At 37.7% G+C, this 20098-nt stretch overlaps 1 protein-coding gene across 1 annotated transcript in view; it reads right to left on the bottom strand.

Moving 5' to 3' along the window:
* The window catches only part of VEZT (vezatin, adherens junctions transmembrane protein), a gene marked incomplete at its 5' end in the record, with an annotated part of 36808 nt that overhangs the window by 15319 nt on the left and 1391 nt on the right, over positions 1 to 20098 (bottom strand). The window contains 4 exons of the mRNA XM_008942073.1: positions 3197 to 3334; positions 8700 to 8975; positions 11418 to 11593; positions 14061 to 14150. Of these exons, the coding sequence (XP_008940321.1) occupies positions 3197 to 3334; positions 8700 to 8975; positions 11418 to 11593; positions 14061 to 14150 (680 nt within the window). The remainder of the gene's footprint in view (positions 1 to 3196; positions 3335 to 8699; positions 8976 to 11417; positions 11594 to 14060; positions 14151 to 20098) is intronic.

Below are 20098 nucleotides of genomic sequence, written 5' to 3'. Positions count from 1 at the left end.
TTAAGTTTCAAAGGTAGCCTATGTTACAGAACAAACTCAGGACGACGTAAATTCCCCATGAGTTCTGTCTGTGGAGGGACCACTCAGAGATCTCTACAGTAACTGCTCTTTGACATTTCAGATGTACCGCAAAGAACAGGAACACCCCAATTGTCATACCATGAATTTTACTGATTACATTGCTGTAGTGCCACCATGATCTTGGCAAGGAATAGCAGTGAACTGTTATCTATCAACTCTATTCAGCACATTTAAATCCTGAGTAGGAAACTGTACATTTCCAGTCCTCAGAAATGCTCAGAAAGGAGGAAGCAAGCACAATATGACTGATAGCAGAAGACAGATAAAAATTGTTCATAGACTAGGCAGCAGAGAGCATTAATAAATAAATAAATAAATAAATAAATATTTAATAAAAAAAAATTAATTAAGAGCAAAAATAAATTAATAAAGAGCATTTATTTTAAAATAGCAATAATTTTAGGCCAACATCATGCTGGGGAAGGGGGAGGAAGAACAGGTCATGATTTATGTGCATTTTGGATATAGTTATCCAGCCACAAAATAATGAAATTTGCTTTAAAAGAGAAACTTAAAACTTAAGCCCATTTGTTCCAAAGAAATCTATCTAAATATTTGTAAAGCATTCAGTAAAATAAGGCCTTCATTTAAACAATTTTTCTTCTAATTAATATTTTAATTTACAAACTGAATGCTCTCATCTCTTGGGGCACGTAAAGCTGATTAGAAGCAGTTGTCTCTTGTCCAACTAATATGTTTTCTGAGGAAGCTACAAGTTCCACCCGCTTTCACTCCCAAATTTTCCGCATGCTGAATTCTCATAGGATTGAACTTGTAGAAGTTATTTATTCAAGAACATTTTTTCCACTTGAGTAGAAGAACATTGCATAAAAAATTCTATTCTGTGTCCCAGGAAACAGCAATAGTAAGTGTCCAGGCTCTAAACAAAGAAACACACCCATTTCTTCCCAATTTCTCCCCAAAGTCCAAGAAGAAAGAAGCCTAATAAGTGTTCAGACAAAAACCTGCAATGTAAATTAATTAGGAACAGGACATTATTAGTGCCACCAGCAGCTGCCTCAAGTATACGGTGTCTATTCTAAACTGACAACATGCCCAGCAGATGGAGCACATGGAATAAGGATGGAAACTCCATCAGCGATTGAAAAGTCAGGGCAAAACCCTTCAGGACCAGTCATCTCAGAGACTAATTATAGTCCCTGATAATCTTTTCCTGCAATAAGACATTTCCAACAGTAGGACCATCATAAAAAGCAGTTTGGGCACATGAATTTCTAAGTTGTGCTAAAAAAAATATAAATTTTCAGGGAACCTCCCAAACATGTGGTTTGACCAAAGAAGCCACATTGATGTTATGTCTTGGCAAGGGATTCCCAATGGACTCTTGCACCTCATGCCTTGCCCTCCTCTATGTAGCCCTCCCACTCCCATTTTTATGTGGTAGATGAATGCAGAGAACTGATCCCATGCCCCCATCAGCTTCCTAAGGACTAAACCCTCAGAAAACTTAAATGCATACACACGAACATACGCACAACCAACCTTCATGCACTTTGCTCCAAAATGCACGGAGTGCCACTGTTCTCTATAAAAGCCAAAATACAGTATCTAACCTTATGTTACTTAAATTTTTCTATTTCTTTGTGAAAATATTCCATTCATCTGTTTAACTTACATTCCTTATCAGCTTGGGTGAAGGCTACTTAATAATAAACTGTCAAAACCAGCATTCAGTACAGTGAACGTCTAACCTCTGCCAGGAAGCTGATCTTATTTACCTAAAGAAAAGCAAGAACACTAACGTACCCCTATGTGTAACAGTTTAATATTCATACCTGGCTCTTCAAAAGCACATTCCCACCTAAAGATCTAACAGGAAGGCCTCATAGTATCTGTGAGAAATTCAAGCTACTCCAAGTTATAAGTCTGTCCTATGAACTTGCTCACACTCTTAAGAAATTACTACTTCCTTATTCTTCAAAGAGAAAATTGCCCTACAGAATGATCAGCTATCAGTGGAACTAAGAGCTGATCTTTAGTGTATTTGCTGGGAAGATTTACTTTTTGTTGCATGTGAGACTAGGAGGTGTCTTGTGTATTACATTCTTATTGGAAATTGTTCCAAGCAAAAATAATTCAGTTTTTCACTTGCCTAAATAGACATACGTCTCCTCTGCAATAAAAATGCAAAGCAACATCCAGTAAAACAAAATTTAAAATAAAAAAATTTAAAATAAACCCTTTGGGTGTTTTTAATGTAATTTTGTAATATTAATCCAAATTTTAAATATTTGGAATGTTTCTTTAATATCTTTTTCTCTAATGAAAGCATTTTATTTTGCTTTTGCCAGTGCAAGTCACTAAGAGTGATTCATATCTCTCACAACACTCAGAAAAAGTGAATTTCAAATAGCATTCATTAATTCCTGCTCAAATAACCTAGAGGAGTTAAAGTTGAGAATATATTCTGATTTTGTGCAAAGCAGAAGTTACTAAAAAGAACTGTAAAAGTCAGAACGGGGATAATACACAGTGAAGACGTTGTTTCCTAGATAGTACAGTAAGTACAACACAGAAAACCCCTTGAAATGCTAATGCCATTAAAGAAAGTATACAATGCACCAAGGAAATACAGATGACGTTTCACAAAATGGAATCTTGACAAAATGTTCTGCTTTGATTCAGAGAAGAAACTCGTTGCTCTTAAATGTGCCTTTTAGCTAATAAATGCAATCAGAGTTTCAGCCAGCTTGTGCGAAACAGGAGATCAACTTATCTTTGAACACGGGGATGTCAAGTGAAGGCATTTTGGTGGAAGGAAAAAGATGGCTAAGAGGAATTATAAAACAAAATCCTGAAGGATTCTGAAACACATTATCAGTACTTACACCAAAGACACGGGTTGGTAGTAACTAGGACAGTTTTTAGTGCGCAGAGTCTTATCTCACACTGCGCAGTACACAAAAAAACCCCAAAATTATAAGAATGTTCCAAACCAAGCATAAGCCTCAATTTACTATGCTCCCTTTTCTTTGCCTTGTTTAGGTATGTAATTAGATATTCTATGTTTCTAGGTATACTAGCTCTAAACATTTGAGCAATTACAGGTAGGTCACATGGAGTATTTGAACTCGGGGTTCTACAAAAAGGATATTTTTTCAGCATGTATAGAGTAGCCAGTCTTGAAGCTCGGATGTTGGCTCTGACGGATCGATAAACGGCTTTCCGGAGACCAATCAGATGCTGGCTAGGATGCTGTCCAGCTTTATTAAATGGGCAAGCAGCACTGACCCTGTCAAGCAAACTTGAAAAGTAAAATGTGATACAACTGTACAGATGTCCTAAAGTATTTTTAAAAGACAGTACATCAGTTTTCTTATTCCATTACTTAGAAAACTTTTTCAAACCACTCAGTAACTATGAAAGAGAAGAGAAGAGAGAAGAGAGAAGAGAGAAGAGAAGAGAAGAGAAGAGAAGAGAAGAGAAGAGAAGAGAAGAGAAGAGAAGAGAAGAGAAAAAAGAAAAGAAAAGAAAAGAAAAGAAAAGAAAAGAAAAGAAAAGAAAAGAAAAGAAAAGAAAAGAAAAGAAAAGAAAAGAAAAGAAAAGAAAAGAAAAGAAAAGAAAAGAAAAGAAAAGAAAAGAAAAGAAAAGAAAAGAAAAGAAAAGAAAAGAAAAGAAAAGAAAAGAAAAGAAAAGAAAAGAAAAGAAAAGAAAAGAAAAGAAAAGAAAAGAAAAGAAAAGAAGAAATCATTTCAATAATAGATTTAATCAAAATTTCAGATCAGCAGGCAGGATTCCTCATTAGAAGCCTGACTCTATTCTCATCCGAGCCATGGCAAAACTGAAGATATTTGTGTCCTCCAGTTTTCCAAAATTATATACTAAAGGTAGACAGGCTGTAACATTGTCTCTGATACTAAACTATCACAAGCCCACTGGTAAGCTTTGGAAGTTTTAACACATGGATATTTAACATATACCTCTTTATATGCAAATTTGTTCTTTAAAATAATTTTGCAGAAAAAAATGTGCTGCTACATATTGTGGTGTGCATGAAAACCAATATTGTTTCAACCTTCTCCATGCAGAATCTTGTCTAGGCCAAAAGAAATATTGAGTGGTGACATAGATTTTATCATCATGCAATGAATGACACTGTTATTTGTGGGAGTCTGACAGGTAGACACATGAAATGTATGCAACTATACAAGCATATTTGAAAATACATTAGGTGAATATACCATTTGAAAGAAACTGTGCCATTTGACTATTAGAATATACTTCAGAATAGCTTTAGAATCATAAGAAATTGACCCATCTGGAAAGAACCTGAGTTGTGAACTGGATGAAAGCTAAATATGTCTCCATAACATTAAGCTGTAGAAAAGGAAACAAAAGATTAATATCCAGTTATGTCTATTTATATACAGTCTGATGCCAAACCTATGACAAAGACACTGGAAATAGCTTAAGTTCACTCTACTTGCTGGACTGTTTTTACTAGAATCAACTCAGGAATAGACATAGTGTGGACAACAGGACGACGAATTGTGCTGAATTGTTTGGGGACTGGAATCCTGCTTCTGCTCCTACCTTTCCCAGGGTATGTTGAGGAGCTGATTTTGTGTCCATGGTCACTCAAAAGGGAAGAGCTTAGGGTACCTGGCAAGGCTGAGGTGGGTTGCTGCATTGGTGACTCTCTCTCTAGCTCAGACAAGTAAAGAGCCAGCTAAGCCAGCAGACCTGACCCTGCTGGAAAAATGTTGGTCCTCCTGCATACGCTCAGCTGGACCATGCTGTACATTGACTGTGAGGGAACAGCTTATGGCCTTCGCTGTCAAACGTGAAGAGCAACGCAGCTCACCCAGGGAGCAAGGCTGGACCCATATCGGTATGTTAAATATGAATAACAAGGAGTTTCATGCCAAATACTGCAGTATACTGAAAACCCTAGCTTAAATACCGTATTCAAATATCTGCACACCATATTAAGTTATGAGTGACATTAAAATTGTTTATATAACATGTCATAAAGTACTTGAAAGTCTGAATAAAATAAAACCAAACTGTATTAATTTCAGTTTCTAAATGTAAATTTAAAACGCTACTCTTGCCATAAATTTCACTAGGGAACACAGCATGTAATGTAGCACATGCCAATCTCTTAACATTCCCCGAGCTTTTGAAGGTAACAACTGGCAGTATTTATGCATAAACTGTCACATCAGTTTGTAGACTCAAGCCTTGGGTGAACTGTCAGAAGGAGGCTCAAAGAAAAGGAGCAAAATTCTTCTACTGTAAAAAAGAGAAAAAGATCAGTGTTCTGCTACAGCTATGTAAGCACTTCCAGCTCCTATACAGAACACACACAGAGCATGTCCTGCCTGTATTCAGCAAAACAATTTGCTTCCCTCCAGGGAAGGCTTGTTTCAGTACTTTTATAAAATAATTCTTCTTTATTACAGGAATCTTAAATTAGTATAACTTACTATAAATGTCTGTGCCAGACATATCCTGAACTTCCTAATGTCCCATTTATCTTCTATATATTTTAATTGGACTTACAAAATGTTATCAGCTTTGCATATCAGCCACAAATAGCAAGAAGAAAAAAAAAGTTATGGGTGAATTTCCTCTCTCCTACTGCTTCAAATACATTTTATTTGTAAAGAACAGTGACTTATTTCTCCATTAATCTCACAAGCCAAATTAAAAGCTCTCAACTTTTAACAAACTTGCATAGACACATTAATAAAAACCTGTTACTGCACTCCAACATGCAAGCAGTTCTATAACGATGCTATATATACCAATAAGTGCTTGTAGAATTTGACTCTAGTTTAAATACAGTAGAAAGGGAGTGTTTTGGAGAAAAGCTAATTATTTCAGTGACAGCCCAAGATGTAACTACTTGCTGCTTATTGCTGCAGCCTTTCATTATGTATTCCTCCATTTTTCATTTTATAATGTGCAAGACAATGGACATACTTTCACTACCCAGCAGAAATTCCAGGCTGCAACCCGTGATCAGGCTTCATTTGTCTACTTGCTAATGAAGCAATTAGACAGAAACACTGTCATTCTGCCTGAGCAGAGCACTGCCCTACCTTGACTATGCAATTTCTGCAATCCAAACTACTCTGGTGGGGTCTCAGCCACCTCTGCATCACTGAGCTTGTACCACACAGACAAACCTGAAATGCCAACAGCTGTGTCAAACACTCCTGAAGGCCATTTTGAAATCAGACTATCCAGTTGCCTTTGAGAGCAGCTAAAATATAAGAGGCCTGACAGGGTTCTTAGTTCCTTCTCCAAGTGGCTGCTGTGGCTTTTTTTTTTTCTGGGTGGGAGGGGAATGAAGACAAAATGATGCTTGAATTGGTTAAGCATGCAGCAGTCACTACCACACAGTAGGAAAACAGTGAACCAGTGGACAGCTGACCAAAACCTCATCAAGAATGCTTTAACATTTACACAGAAAGTCAAATATCAATTAACAAGGGGCAAATACAGTAGAATAAAGCAAAGCCATAGATATTTCAAAGCATATGTAAATTAGCCTACGAGAATGTAGCAATGGATGGTGCGATGGGGAGAAAAAACGGGTGGAACACAAGGAGCTTCAGGCCAAAGCTGAAGACCTGGGCTTGCCATATCAGAGTTTAGCTAAGTACAGCTAGTCAGAATCTGAATTCAGCATCATTTAAATGTCAGCTTCAGTGTCCTTCTGTTCACAACATGGTTAGCGCACAGTCCAAACTACGCTGAGCTAGCAGTGCATGAAAACAGCAGCATACATATCATTGAACAGGATACTGTGCTACCTGGTTGAAATCCTGTTCCTTCAAGGATGTAAAATGACACAAGAAGACACTTGTTAACTTTTCAGATGCAACCATTTCTATTGCCATGTGACTCTTCCTGAACAAGCATTAACATTCTGACAACATTACTACACAAGGACATACTAAACTTTGTTCTGCTAAGGTTTATTGTAGCAAAATTCTGGAAGAGAAGAGATGTAGCTTGCTTTTTGGATCATACGTGAAGCACCATCTCAAGCAAAGAATATCACGGTCCCCGGTGCAGCAGCACCTCCTGGACCTGTGGATGCAGGAAAGGACATTCTGGAGTCAGAACTTCCTTCAGGCTAACCCAAACCACAACCTGTAAAGCACTGACTTCGTCATACTGGACAATTGTTCCAATGAGGATGCTGGCACAGTCAGACTTCTCCCACTCCATCCATACTGCAAAGTCTTTTGAAAAGCTTGCCAAAGTTTTAAGTAAGGAGGCTACTTAGATCAAGCATCAGTGTAAAGTTCAGTCTGTTTTTTGTTAATCTGTTATCTAAGACATGTAGTAAAAGAACAAGACACCAGCAATTTAGACATTGACCACAAGTTCATTCGCTTAAACTTAGGAAAAAATCCAAATATTTTTCTCATCTGTAATTTGGACAAGCCCTAACAATAATTTCTTTTAAGAACCCATTTGCAAAGATAAGACTGCCTGTTGCTTAAGTATATGCTTCTTCAGCAAAAACCAAAACCAAACCAAAACACATAACTAAGCAGACTGAAGACAGGCATACGTGTTCCAAAGGGAGAATAAAACATTTCTTCAACGAAGCATACTGAAGGTATCTCAAGCTAGAAAATGAATTAAAAATGTTAAGTCTACATTTTCAAGCTTGCATGCAAAAACATGTGCCTGAGTAAAGAATAGTTGGTCTCGCAAAAACAAAAATTTGCACACAAGGGAATTTTTAATTGTTTTTAAAAAGAAGTCAAATGGATTTTAGCTGTTGGCGTTTCCCACCTCCTTTAACCTTAGGTCTACCTGACACAGGCACATAGGTAACCACAGCTTGTCACAAGGGAAAAGCATGTAGGGCAATGAGAGCGCACCGAAGTGGGCCTGTTCACTTTGGGATCATTGCATACACTGAAGATCTTCTGATATCTTTCACATAGCAAATAAGCAAAACTTACCAGATAGCTACAAGAGCTAAATAACCAGGAACACTTTCACATCCCTTAAGTGGATGAGAGGCAAATTCAGCAGTAAATAATTTAAGAATCTAAACATCTGAACACTTGTATGCAAGAAAAAAAGAGTATTGTAAACTTTATTTGAGGTGGGAAATGACCTCTAACGGCCTCTGCTGATTGCTGTGTTCTCAGTACTTCAGACTGTTATTTGTTAAATTAAAATAGAATAGTTTTCATGTCATCTTGTTTTCTGAAACATTCAGATATTCATTTCTAAAATGATTACTTGCAGGTCAGTTTACTTATGTAGATTGGGTAGTATAAGATATGAAAACCCCTCAAACAAACAACCCTCAGAATGAGTCCCCAAAATAGTTAACTAAATTGGTTCAAGCTCCATTTCTTCATGTATTTCACTGCTAGCAGAGCAGGAGATTTCAAATGCATGTGAGTTTTGTGAGACAGTTCTCCTTCAAGATGAAGCAGGGTTTTAACACTGAGTTGTTAAAATTCATACTTTAGTCTGAATGGTAATGATACTATTTTATGTAAATGAAAAAGCTTTTAAGTATTCCACTTGTTATGGGAGACAGCATAACAAGACAGTTCTAGAAGACATCTGGCTTGAATGGATCTGTGTGTTAGAGTGAAATATAGACTCACAGGGTAAATCCTCTGGAAATTACTTCAGTCTCTTGAATGAGTCGCAGAGCTTTCCTCACAAGATTAGTAAAAGCTCGGCTATTTGCCACTGTTTCTTCCAGCTGGACACAGTATTTTCGCAGGGACATTTGCAGCTTGGCTGTCCTCCACGTGCCCCACAGTCGGAAGACTGCATAGACAAGCAGAACCAGTCCCCACGGCAGCCATGATGACTCCTTCCACCACGAAGGAAGCATAAGCAGTGCACTTACAAAGGCAAGAAAAAATGAGACATCCCTGCAAACAGAAAAAGTACCATCAACCACAGATTCTTGAGGTCAAACAAGTGGGAAAATCATGAAGTTTTTGAGATTATGGCATCTTATTACAGGGCTTTTATGTAGGTCCTGATGGGAGTTGTAAACACTGAAAACTGCTCCTAGTGGCAGATTTAGATGTGTAAGTACATTACAGTACTTGGTCAGTATACTCTAAGGAAACATTTCTCCACTTTTTTTTTAGGCCATGAGTAGAAGAATAATGTACCACTTTGAGAGGTCAGTTTATCTTACATGCATGACTTTGTTTTTTTTAAAAATTAAAAGAAAATAGAAAAAGGAAAAAAAAAAAAAACCTGACTACTCAGCATTATAAGCCAGGGTGGGTTGGAACTGGAATATCTGTACTTCCAGGTTCAAGACTACAGTAGGGAAGGGCATGTTTCTTTTGGTAACAAAACTCTCAAGTAATGCCAGCTTTATTTTTTCCAGAGTCTGACTCATTTAACTTGGACACCAACACACCACTAGATTTTAACACATTTTTATAAAGGTGCCTTGAATAATCACTTAAAACAAATTTGGCAGCTTTCAAAAATCCTTAAAGAAAAGAGGTATTAGTATCTCAGTTCAGTTATTTCTCAAGGACATTTTAAAAACTTCATAAAGCTCTTATTTTCACCTAGAAAAATTCAACAAAAATAAGTGCTAGAAAATACACTGTATTTCATATATATTATTATAGCTGCAGTTCTGTAAAATTATGAGTCTTCACAGAGATGGATGGGATATGGGCTTTAAGGTGCATAACAACTTTACTTTTTCAGATTATTTGGAAAGAAAAATATTAACTTTCTTCACCCTTTAAACCTGCATATCCTGTATTTAGTTTTGGAAGAATCTACAAGGAATGTTTCCCATCTCTAAAATAAGACACGATCTCTGGGTTTCTATTTTCTGGATAGTCTTGTGGCCATGTATCAACAAGCTTTTCAGGTCTTAACTCTTTAGGGCTACTGATAAGTTTCAGTAACAGTCCAGGATTAAAATACTCCAGATATGCAATTACTTTTAAAAAGGACAGACACACACTCTGTTAACTTCTGCATACACAAGGTAATCATATGACATACATATTTACAAACGTAATCCTATTACTTTCATGAATCTTCCCTTTTCTGATCACCACCTTCTTATTAACTACCTTCTACACATCGTAACACTGTTCTATCCTACCTCGAATTTCTCCATTGTGGCCAAACGACCCCAGCTCTCTCTAATGCCTCTGGAAGATTATTTCTTTTAAGCTCATGATTATTCTTGTTTTGCTGTGGACTGTCTATAAATTACCTACGCCTCCTCAAGTGTGGATAAAATCAGACACTGTCGTCTAACAGAAGGCTTAAGGAAACAGATGTATGAGTAACCTCCCATGTCCTGATAACACAGACACCAGGATGAGATTTGCCATTTTTTTTAACATTTGCCAATGCATTCAATTTATGCTCTGCAATGATGTGCAGACCCTTTTCTGAAGTAGTACTGCCTACCCAATTATTCACCACTTTGTGTTTGTTAATCTGATTCTTCTTTCCCACGTGTAGCATTAGATTTTCACCTTCATTGATTTTTCTCCTGATCTCAATATATTTCTCCAAGCCAGGAGAAATTTCTCTAGGAGCAGGACAAACCACTGGAAAAACGTGATTCAAAAGTTCTCGTTTGACAGAGAACGTCAATAACAACATATTACAACTTAAACACTTGGGCTCTTTTAACCTGCTGTGGCTTTACAATAATTTTATCTGTGTTCCAAACGTGTATGAAAACATGGCATTGGGCTGTGTTATGAAATGTTTCTATCTACTGATTCCTGTCCATTTCTGGCAGGTCATTCTGTCAGAACACCCATTGTCCTTGTTATTTTTCAAACACAGGTGGCAGCTGTTCAGACACTCCTGCAGCTAGCTCCTTCAACATTCTAAGGCGAATTTCACCAGCTTCTGCTGATTTGAATGCATTTTATTTAAATATTCTTTAGTCTGTCCTTCTGCTATTCTGCATCTGAAAATTAATTGCACACGTATTTTATGAAGACCACAGGAAAAAAAAAAAAACACTTTCAATTCAGTCTTCACAGTCATGTCTCATTTATCGAAATCACCACTGTATAGCTTTTAGAAATTAATTAATTGACCATGTTAGTTCCCCCATGTAGCACATACTATGGTTTGGAGATAACCATTCATGTTCATGTAGCTCTCAGATTAAAACTCAATCTTTCAATAAAACACTCAAGGGAAAAAAACAGGCTTATACGAAAATCTGGGGACTACTGGACCAGAGTCCCAGACCTGAGTAAAAAAGTAGTTACTTCATTGCTGCATTTTATATAAAGAACACACAATACATTTTTTGCTTGGTTTTCAGTGAATATAGTAGTAGATATTCTGTACAATACCAAATATTAGGAGTTGCTAGGGAGCGTAGCGTTGGAAGCTGTCTGTTTTCCTGTTGCTTACACTGCCCTGCAGACAGGATACTGGGGTCAAGGAACTCAATCAGTTCCACATCCTCCTGCAGCAGAACTTCCTGTTGCAGGATGGTACGGAGCGTGTCAAATCGAAATCCAACATCCTTACCACAAACGGGCAGGAGAAAAAACAAGTATTAGTAAAGAATATACAAATTCTAAAAATAAAGCTAGCAGATCAAGGAAAACACCCAGACACTCTACACTTTACTGACAACAATCTGTCCCAAATACTACAGGAATGTTTAGAATATATCACAAGTAGCTACTTCGCTTCTATTAAACTTGCTTGACTTTAAAAACTGACATGCTCCCTAACAGTTTAGACTTGCAGGATGCATCTCACTGACTTTTTGATCTGACCTAGATAGCAACAACACCTGGAAACATGCCACAGATTGTGCCAATACATTTGCCTAAGAATTGGAGAGTTACTGTATCTATTAGAATATCATTAACAAAACAGCAAATTTCTTTTTTTTTTTTAATGTCATGGCATAATTTATCTCATTAAGGAACAAAAATTAGAAAGAGAGGTATTACAAATAAGTCAACAAAAAGTCACCTGTGGACACTTAATAACTGTAGGGCCAATGGACTGGACTGAAGCCCTGAGCTAAGGCTGTGAAGTCCCCTCCTGCAGGATTCTGTGCCTTTCCCAAAGGAACTCAATCCAAACATGAAATAGTATGGGACTCTGAAGACCTCACACTTGCTAAACTCCAGGCAAATTTCAGGGAGTTACAAATTTGTGGATTTGATGCCATGATAATAATTCCTACTACTACAGCTCTGCAAGACAAATACAGAGCTCTTGCAGACAAATATATCCATCAGAGAAGCCCCCTGAACAGGTGTTAATTTGCACACTGTACCAAACTTTAATTACAAAACACTTCAAGTTAAGAATGTCATAACAAAACCCAACAAACACTGAATACGTGCATCTTTGCAATTAGCCAGATTACAGGAGGCAGAGTATTTCTGAAAACCCTCTAACAGAAGCTAGCTGGTAAGAGTGTAAGTATGACATTTCACAGTACAAAATCTGTTTAGTTGTCTTATTGATAGAATGAGATTCTTTACAGAACCATAAGATAGCTAGTCAAAAGTTTAATTGCATACATTGATGCCACTTGAAGTAGCTTGCATTCTACTTTTAATGGAAAACATTTGTTCCAGAACTGTGTGCAAGAGGAAACTCTGCCCTCCTCCAATACATCCTGTGTCATTTCAGTAACCTACTGTGGCATGAAGCAGGAGAAACATGTTTTCCCTGTTCTTCGGTTGTGTCCTCATCTTAAGAAAGTAAGCTAAAAAAAGCTGTTAAGATAATACCTTTGATTCATACAGGAAGATGAAGGGAAAAAAAGACAACAAAAGATCACTAATGAGATGCTTCAGAGGAAATTTTGTCCTCTTGAGATAAAGCAGAAGAGAGACCAATTTGACTTGGCATAACTCTCTAAGAAATGCAAACCTCTAACTTTTCACGTTGCTCAACACTTTTTGAAAGCTACATTTGAAGACATCATTCCTACATCATAGTAGAAAAAAATAAATCTGAATTCTAACTTTCAGATTCTGGAACAGTCTGACTGATGTGACATTTGCAAGCCAGACTTGGAACCTGAAGCAGCTGAGGTGCAAGTTAAAGCAGGTCTCAGACAATCCCAGGCTAGAGATTGAGCTGGCTAGAAAGTGGTGCTACAGAGAATAAGTGTAAAGGCAGCATAAAACTATTTTTAACAACCTGGGGTAGAACTATCATCCTTCAGGTCTACCCCACAGAGGCTAAATTGGATCCTAAAAGTTCCTGGAGGCTCTCAGAGTACGAGAATACGAGTTCTGGTGAGGCACATGAACACCCAACCTGCTTCTGAATTAATGAGGGAGGGCACACAGGTATGGAGAACTGTTCTTGCCTCTTCCTACAGACAGTTACATGGCTGTCACCTGCTCTTAATGCCCAACTGCATTCTGAGGCCTTATAAGGGAGGTGCCTTAGTTTGCTTCACTTTCTGCAAATGCAGAAGCACTGTGGAGAGCAGTGCAGAAAAAAATAGGCCAGGCTGGGTCCGGGGGTAGTACAGCTGCACCACAGTGCTGCAGACCCTGAGCTAAGAAGGTGAAAGAGTGGGTGAAGCAACTCTGAAATGAAGCTCTACAGCCTTCTGTCTTGAGCTGTCTGCCATGCGCTAGAGCGACTGATGGACCTTCTCAGTCAGTGTCTCCACACTGCCTTCTACCACAGGGGGTAGCACACTGCTGGTTAACTCCTTTCAGCTTTCAAGAGTTTCTTTAATTTTTCACACATTTTATTTTAATTTCTCTTCCACATTTCAAATATCTTCAACCTGGCTGCTGATACAGTTCCTGTTCCTGTGTGCCAAATTTGCCTGGCACAGTAACTCTGAAAACCCAAACCAGTATTATCTGAAGAATAAGTAAAACTCTTAGAGCCAAAACCAACAATACAGACTAAAGATGGTGCTCAGATGTTGTGGTACAGAGGAGAGGAAGACTTGTGGATTAGGAAAGGAAATGAAAAAAACCCAAGTGATCACTTACCAGTCGGTGAAGTATGTCATCATTTTTCTTATACTGTGGAAAAGGAAACCAGCTTCTAAAGAACTCAACTAGTTTTGACAGGATGCCTTGCTGAAGGGAATAGAAATTACCCCAATTAAAAAAAAAAAAAAAACCAAAGTCAAAATCAAATAAATAACAACAGACAATTCCTTTATTTCTGCATTTGGTTTTCTTGTTAACTCAGACCCAAGCACCTGTAAGGAAGTTTTGCTTACTGTGTCTGGCCTAACTTCAGAGTGCGCTAAGGGAACATCTGCTTCCCGTCACTTTGCCTGTACACAAGAACATGAAATAAAGCTTTCAGTAACCCCACCTATTTGGAGCATAATGGATTGTTATGTTGTACTGTTAAAAATAACTACAGCTAGAATTGGTTTGATCTCAAGCTGGCAGCTACTGCATCGATATGAAAGACTCTCTTTCCTCGAGGATAAAAAAAGCAGTGAAGTTCAGTGCCTGACAGGGACTGAAGAAAAGTAAAATACCAGGAGAAGAACAACCTCTGTAGTTTGACAACAAGGCTCTGGAGAAGTTGTGAGCAGACAGGGAAGAATGACTGTTAAGAAGAGGAACTGTCCCAGAAACAACCCGTCCCAAGCAGCGTGTGCTATCAGGTACTTTGTCTCCATGTTGCTTCCCATGCACCCTAAATCCATACTTTTATCTGAGCTATAAACAGAATTTCCAACACTACTAATTAGAGGGACTCCCTCTTGGTCATCACACATTTTACTCATGTATCTTCCTACAATATGATGCATGAAAAATTACAATTAAGAAGATGCATAATTTTGTTTCACTATGCAGCCATTCTATTAAAAAAAATGGAGTTTTTAAAACACACTGTATATCTGCTTTCCTCAGACTGAGCAGACAGGAAATATTTTAAAAAATATTTACTTACACATATTTCATGAATTCTGAGGCCCTACATCTTCATCTTCAGACTGCTGACATGTAATACAACCAAATGAGATGTATGCCAAAAAAAGGTATTTGTGCAACATTTAACATTTTGTGGCATACTATTTAAAAATAAAAAAACCCCAACAAACAAACAGATTATAATAGCTTAATGCATAACGGCTGTCTGCACTAAATCAGCTTCTATTTCTCCCTTGGTTTGTATTTTTTTATTTTCTTTTTTTTTCCCCCAACTTTTTCCCAGGTGGGAAATAGAAGAGTAAAACCGAGTAACAGGAGTTGGAGGTTTGTGGTGAGCCCTGTGATCAGCCTGACAGCCCTCTGAAAGGCAGTGTGACACTAGGTCTGATGCAGCAAGCCAGGGCAGAACGGCTTTGAGCAACATCAGAAATTGTCACTCTAAAGCCCTTGTGCTTCGACGATTTTTGAAATAACTTACTTTGTGTCCATTTAGGAAACCTAACAATTTTTTTTTTTTCTGTATGTCTCATCTTCATGTGTGCTGTTAGAATTGTGGGCCTATCCCAAAAGGAAATGTTTATAGGTCAGTGGAGTGACAAACCAACAATACGGGTTTCATAACAATAGCTCTTCCCGATACACAGATATCATCGTGGCTTATGAGGAGGAGCTATCCCAGCAATCCACCCTTCTTAGACTATGGATAAATCCAAGTGGTTGTATTTTGATGTTGCTCAAGGGCACTGACATAAATTGGAAGAGAAGTGTCACAAACTGCAGCACTAGATCATCTTCCATGTGTCTTGTAAAGTAGTGCAAAATAAAACAGAATTTTCCGATTACAATTTGTTGAAAATTGAGATTAAATAAACAAAGGTCCGTGCTCTGTATTTGAGTTGCAGACAGATCCTTCACTCAGAAGTCCTTTTCCATGTACTTTGAAAGCAGAGTACAGAAAGAATTGACCACTTACTACTTAAAATGATGTCTTTTGGAGCCTACCATTTTCAACTGCTTGGTGTTCGTAATTCTTTGGGTTTTTATCACAAACATTTAAACGTACACCAAGGATAATTTTAAACTGCTACCAGCTGACTAAACTAGCCTGTGGAATTACTGAAAAAAAAAAAGTCCCATACTAGTGTGCTACATAAATAATCTTTTGGTTTATTTTCTGTGTTTTAGTTTAAAAATAAAAATCTGAGCTTGCATAAACACTCAACAGGCATGTCAGTGCTTGAAAACACAAAACAAGACAACCCACTGCCTTGGGTTGTGACCAAATAGAGTATGGTAACACATTAAATTATTCAGATCCTTGGAATTGTGTCTCTCAGCTTGCATTCCCATTGGGAGTGTTACTGACAAGTAAAACAACTTTCATCAACACACAAGTTAGGTCATGTTGCCAATGCTTCTAGAGTATTCTTCTTAGAACTTTAGAATACCATTCATTCAAACTCTCTAAGCTGGATAACAAAGATGTATAACTCCTAACATTTTTTTTTTAAAAAAAAGCACAGAACATGTACATTTTAGGTGCATTTGAGTCTAAAATAAAATTCAAAGGACTATTTTTCTTTTGTACAAGATGAACTCGAAAAGGCAAACAAGTATCTAAAATAACATCATTCATGTTGGCACCTTTCAATTCTGTGCACTTACATATTAAATACCTTCCAGCTACCCAGGGCTAACATTAAGTGGGTGGAAGCCCCAGATAAATCCCTCTGCCTTCCCACATCAGGTTACCTATACAGCTACTGAAGGCCAGCCGCAACACAATCCTCAGTAGCTGCCTCCAGCACTAGCCCTCTTCCAGAGATGAAATATTATCACATCTAAGATAGGACAAGATGTGACAGTATAATCAATTTAACCATGCAGATACGCTCAATAGTCTAGAAAAACGACTGAGAAAGGAAAAATGTAAATAGCAAGAAATCCACTCCTTAAAGGTCAGACAGAATTGCCCAAATAGGATTTAATTCCAGAAAACAGGTCTAGGAGCACTTGCCAACAGTGCTTTGGAGTATTGTGTGGTCATGAGACCAGAACTTCAGCTGGAACTTTCTCCAGAGATTGTTACAGCCAGGAACACTGCACCTGTAATTACTGTGCTAAATCACAGCTCTATATCCCCTCAGATGGGAGCTTGGCATTGCATTAGCACTCACAACATAACCTTGAAGCACTTCTACAGCTTTTCAGCTCAGTGTTCATTAAGACCATGTTCTGATTAAAAAAAAAACCAACAACACCCAAAACATAGATAGAACTATTTAAGATGTGCTTCAAATTCAACTGATGCCTCTGCATTTCACAAAGTCTGAACCATATGCTCTGCTTGGCACAACAGCAAAATACAGCAGCAACGTTTGTATCAAGTCACTAGGAACTTTCTTCCCAGATTTTTCCATCCCTGAAGATCCCAAACTAGATCTCTACCTTGCCAAAATCTTGCTACATGTCACCAGATTGTAAATGCACAGGCTTCCTACTCCACTGAATAAAAGAGGAGTAAAGCTGATGTGGTGGAAGGGGGTTGGAATCAGAAGATCTTTAAAGTCTCTTCCAACCCAAACCATTCCATGATTCTATGAATGTCAGCTCAAACACAAAGCAATACTGCAGTTTTTTTATTTTTATTTTACTGAAGTGTTTAAGACATTTGTACACTTGCTTTTCAGAACAGAAGGAAAAGAATACACACATGCTAGGCATCATTTGGCATGGAACGTCACCTACTACCTGTGACTGTATTTTGCATTGCACTAAGATCATTTTATATGAGGACTGTGAATAGGTACATATTCAGAACTCAGAAAACATTTGTTTCCCAGACATTTTATAATTTCAGTAGGCTAGGTCAGCGAAGGCTGAGACAAGGGAAGTGGTAATGGTCTCATGCAAAAATGAGGAAATGATTGTCTGGGGATGTAAATTATTTGCCTGTATGTCATACAAAAGTTGTAGTAAATCCAATCCACTTCTTTAAATGTATGGCCAGCTGCCTCTCCCTCATTCTCTCTCCTTTTGAGACACCCTACCAAAATGAGACACAGAAATCACATGACATAAACAGACTTTCTGACATCAGATTACAAAAGAGAAATGTTAATGTTCCCAAACAGATATTGAAACATCAGCAGGAGGAACCTATGACATTTTATCACTAGAATTTACACACTGGTTTCTTATTTCCACTACATATCCTTGTCTAGACAAAGATGAGACAACGTGAATGTCATCCCAGTATTTGTAAGAAATGGACAACCCATTTTCACACACCCACTCCCTCCAAGCTGCAAGGCAAACCAGGATTAATTACTTCTACTTCTGCCACAATACTGGAGAACTTGCTCCTAACACAATAAAATTAAGTGTAAAATGCTTGAGGGAAAGGGACAGGAAAAACCAGAATACTTGATGTTTTTAAAAGCAGTATATCTTAATAGTTTTGAGGTTCTTATCCAGACAGCACTTTCGTATTAAAGTTTGTGGAAATAATATACATGAACACGGCATTATAGTCAGTGCTTTACTGACTTCCACAGAAGTAAGTATGCAAAATAATACAGCTAACAAGTGATAGTCTATGCATTACTCCATAGTAATGAGCAGATAATCGTCCAGTGAAATATGTTACCCTAATTTTCAATTAACAGTGGTTTAATTAAAGTCTTCCTGCACTAAGCCAGAATAGTAATTCCACGTAAATGTACCACAAAAGTGCAAAGCTTTAAAAGGAAAATATATTTTCAAAATATATGTTCAATTAAATTCAGCCTTGCCTTTTGGCCACTGACAGAAGCAATCATTATTACAAATGCAATAGCTACCCACATCAACAGTAAGTAGAAATCAATTTATTCATTAAATTTAAAATATTCTTACATTAGCAAAATCGGCTGAGGAAGGATGGAGACACTGCAAGTCATTTCTCCTTCTTCCTTCAGTTAATCTGTTAACGGGAGTTCTGTATGAAGCTCCCTTGTAATTTTTTTTCTACATGATTGCTGAACTCTCTGAAAAGCTGTAAACTCTAGAAGAATATGGCTGAACAGCATTAAACTTACGGATTTTGTATTACAGTATGATTTTTTTATAGTCTCAGTCTAATCCATGTGCTGGGCACAGTGGTACTTACTGGTCTGCTCAATAGATATGCACCCTGTATCTTACCTACATGGTCATCTTTGATCAGAGAGTGGGGCATGAGAGAAGGGAGGCATGGAATGCTTCCATAGGACTTTAAGTCTTAGAAACTGGCAATTGAGGCTGTGAAGCAAAGTGCACAGTGCACCTGCCCAACAGGTAAACACAAATTATGACCATATATCCATGAAGACAGACTCTGCAACAGGACTGAAGACCAAGCAAAACGTTTTATTATCCTGTCTTTTCAAACTGCCTAATAAGTGTCTGAGGAAGCTTATATAGACTATACAGAGAGTGGTTGAAATGAATATCATTATATGAAAATATGACCTGTCAACACTTCTCTGAATACAGCGAGAGGAATAAGCTTCACACTGCAACTTCTAAATTAGTACTTCAAAGACTGTGCATGTCAGTCCTTGCAAGTACACTATACTATTGCAAATATTTCAAAACCCTCACATTCTTTCATCAGACCAGAAAAAACCTGACTGATGTTATCCACATCAGTTCATACACTTCTGAATCCTACCCCACCTAAGATCCTACACAGAGCAGAGCAGGTTAAAAATACCACAAGAAAAACATACTTCTGACCTAAAACAAAGGAGGAACAAGAAGGACAAAACTAGGAAAACAAATGTTGAAATAAAGCTTAACTAACTGTGACTATTACTTGGCTAAGTCTTTGAAGCATCTGAGAAGTGAGTAGTGGATAAAAGACATTATTTGAAAAAGTATCCTACGAAAAGCATCAGCACACCTCATCTGTCATATGATCCCTCACCCACCAAAACCTGCAGGGAAACCCGGAGATCTCAGGGCCATGCATACCATATTGCCTGTGTTTGGGAAAAATAGGATACTTTCCCCAGTACACTGCCAGCTAACTGGAAGGGCAGAACACTGCAGAGCAGGGAAGGAGCAGAGGTTACATACCAGAGGAAAGGATTTGTGAACCTCTGATTTGA

This window comes from Merops nubicus, unplaced genomic scaffold, assembly GCF_000691845.1.
Source record: "Merops nubicus isolate BGI_N331 unplaced genomic scaffold, ASM69184v1 scaffold23586, whole genome shotgun sequence".
Taxonomy (NCBI): domain Eukaryota; kingdom Metazoa; phylum Chordata; class Aves; order Coraciiformes; family Meropidae; genus Merops; species Merops nubicus.
Note: the sequence above shows the minus strand (reverse complement) of the source record. Positions and strands in the feature narration are given on the sequence as shown.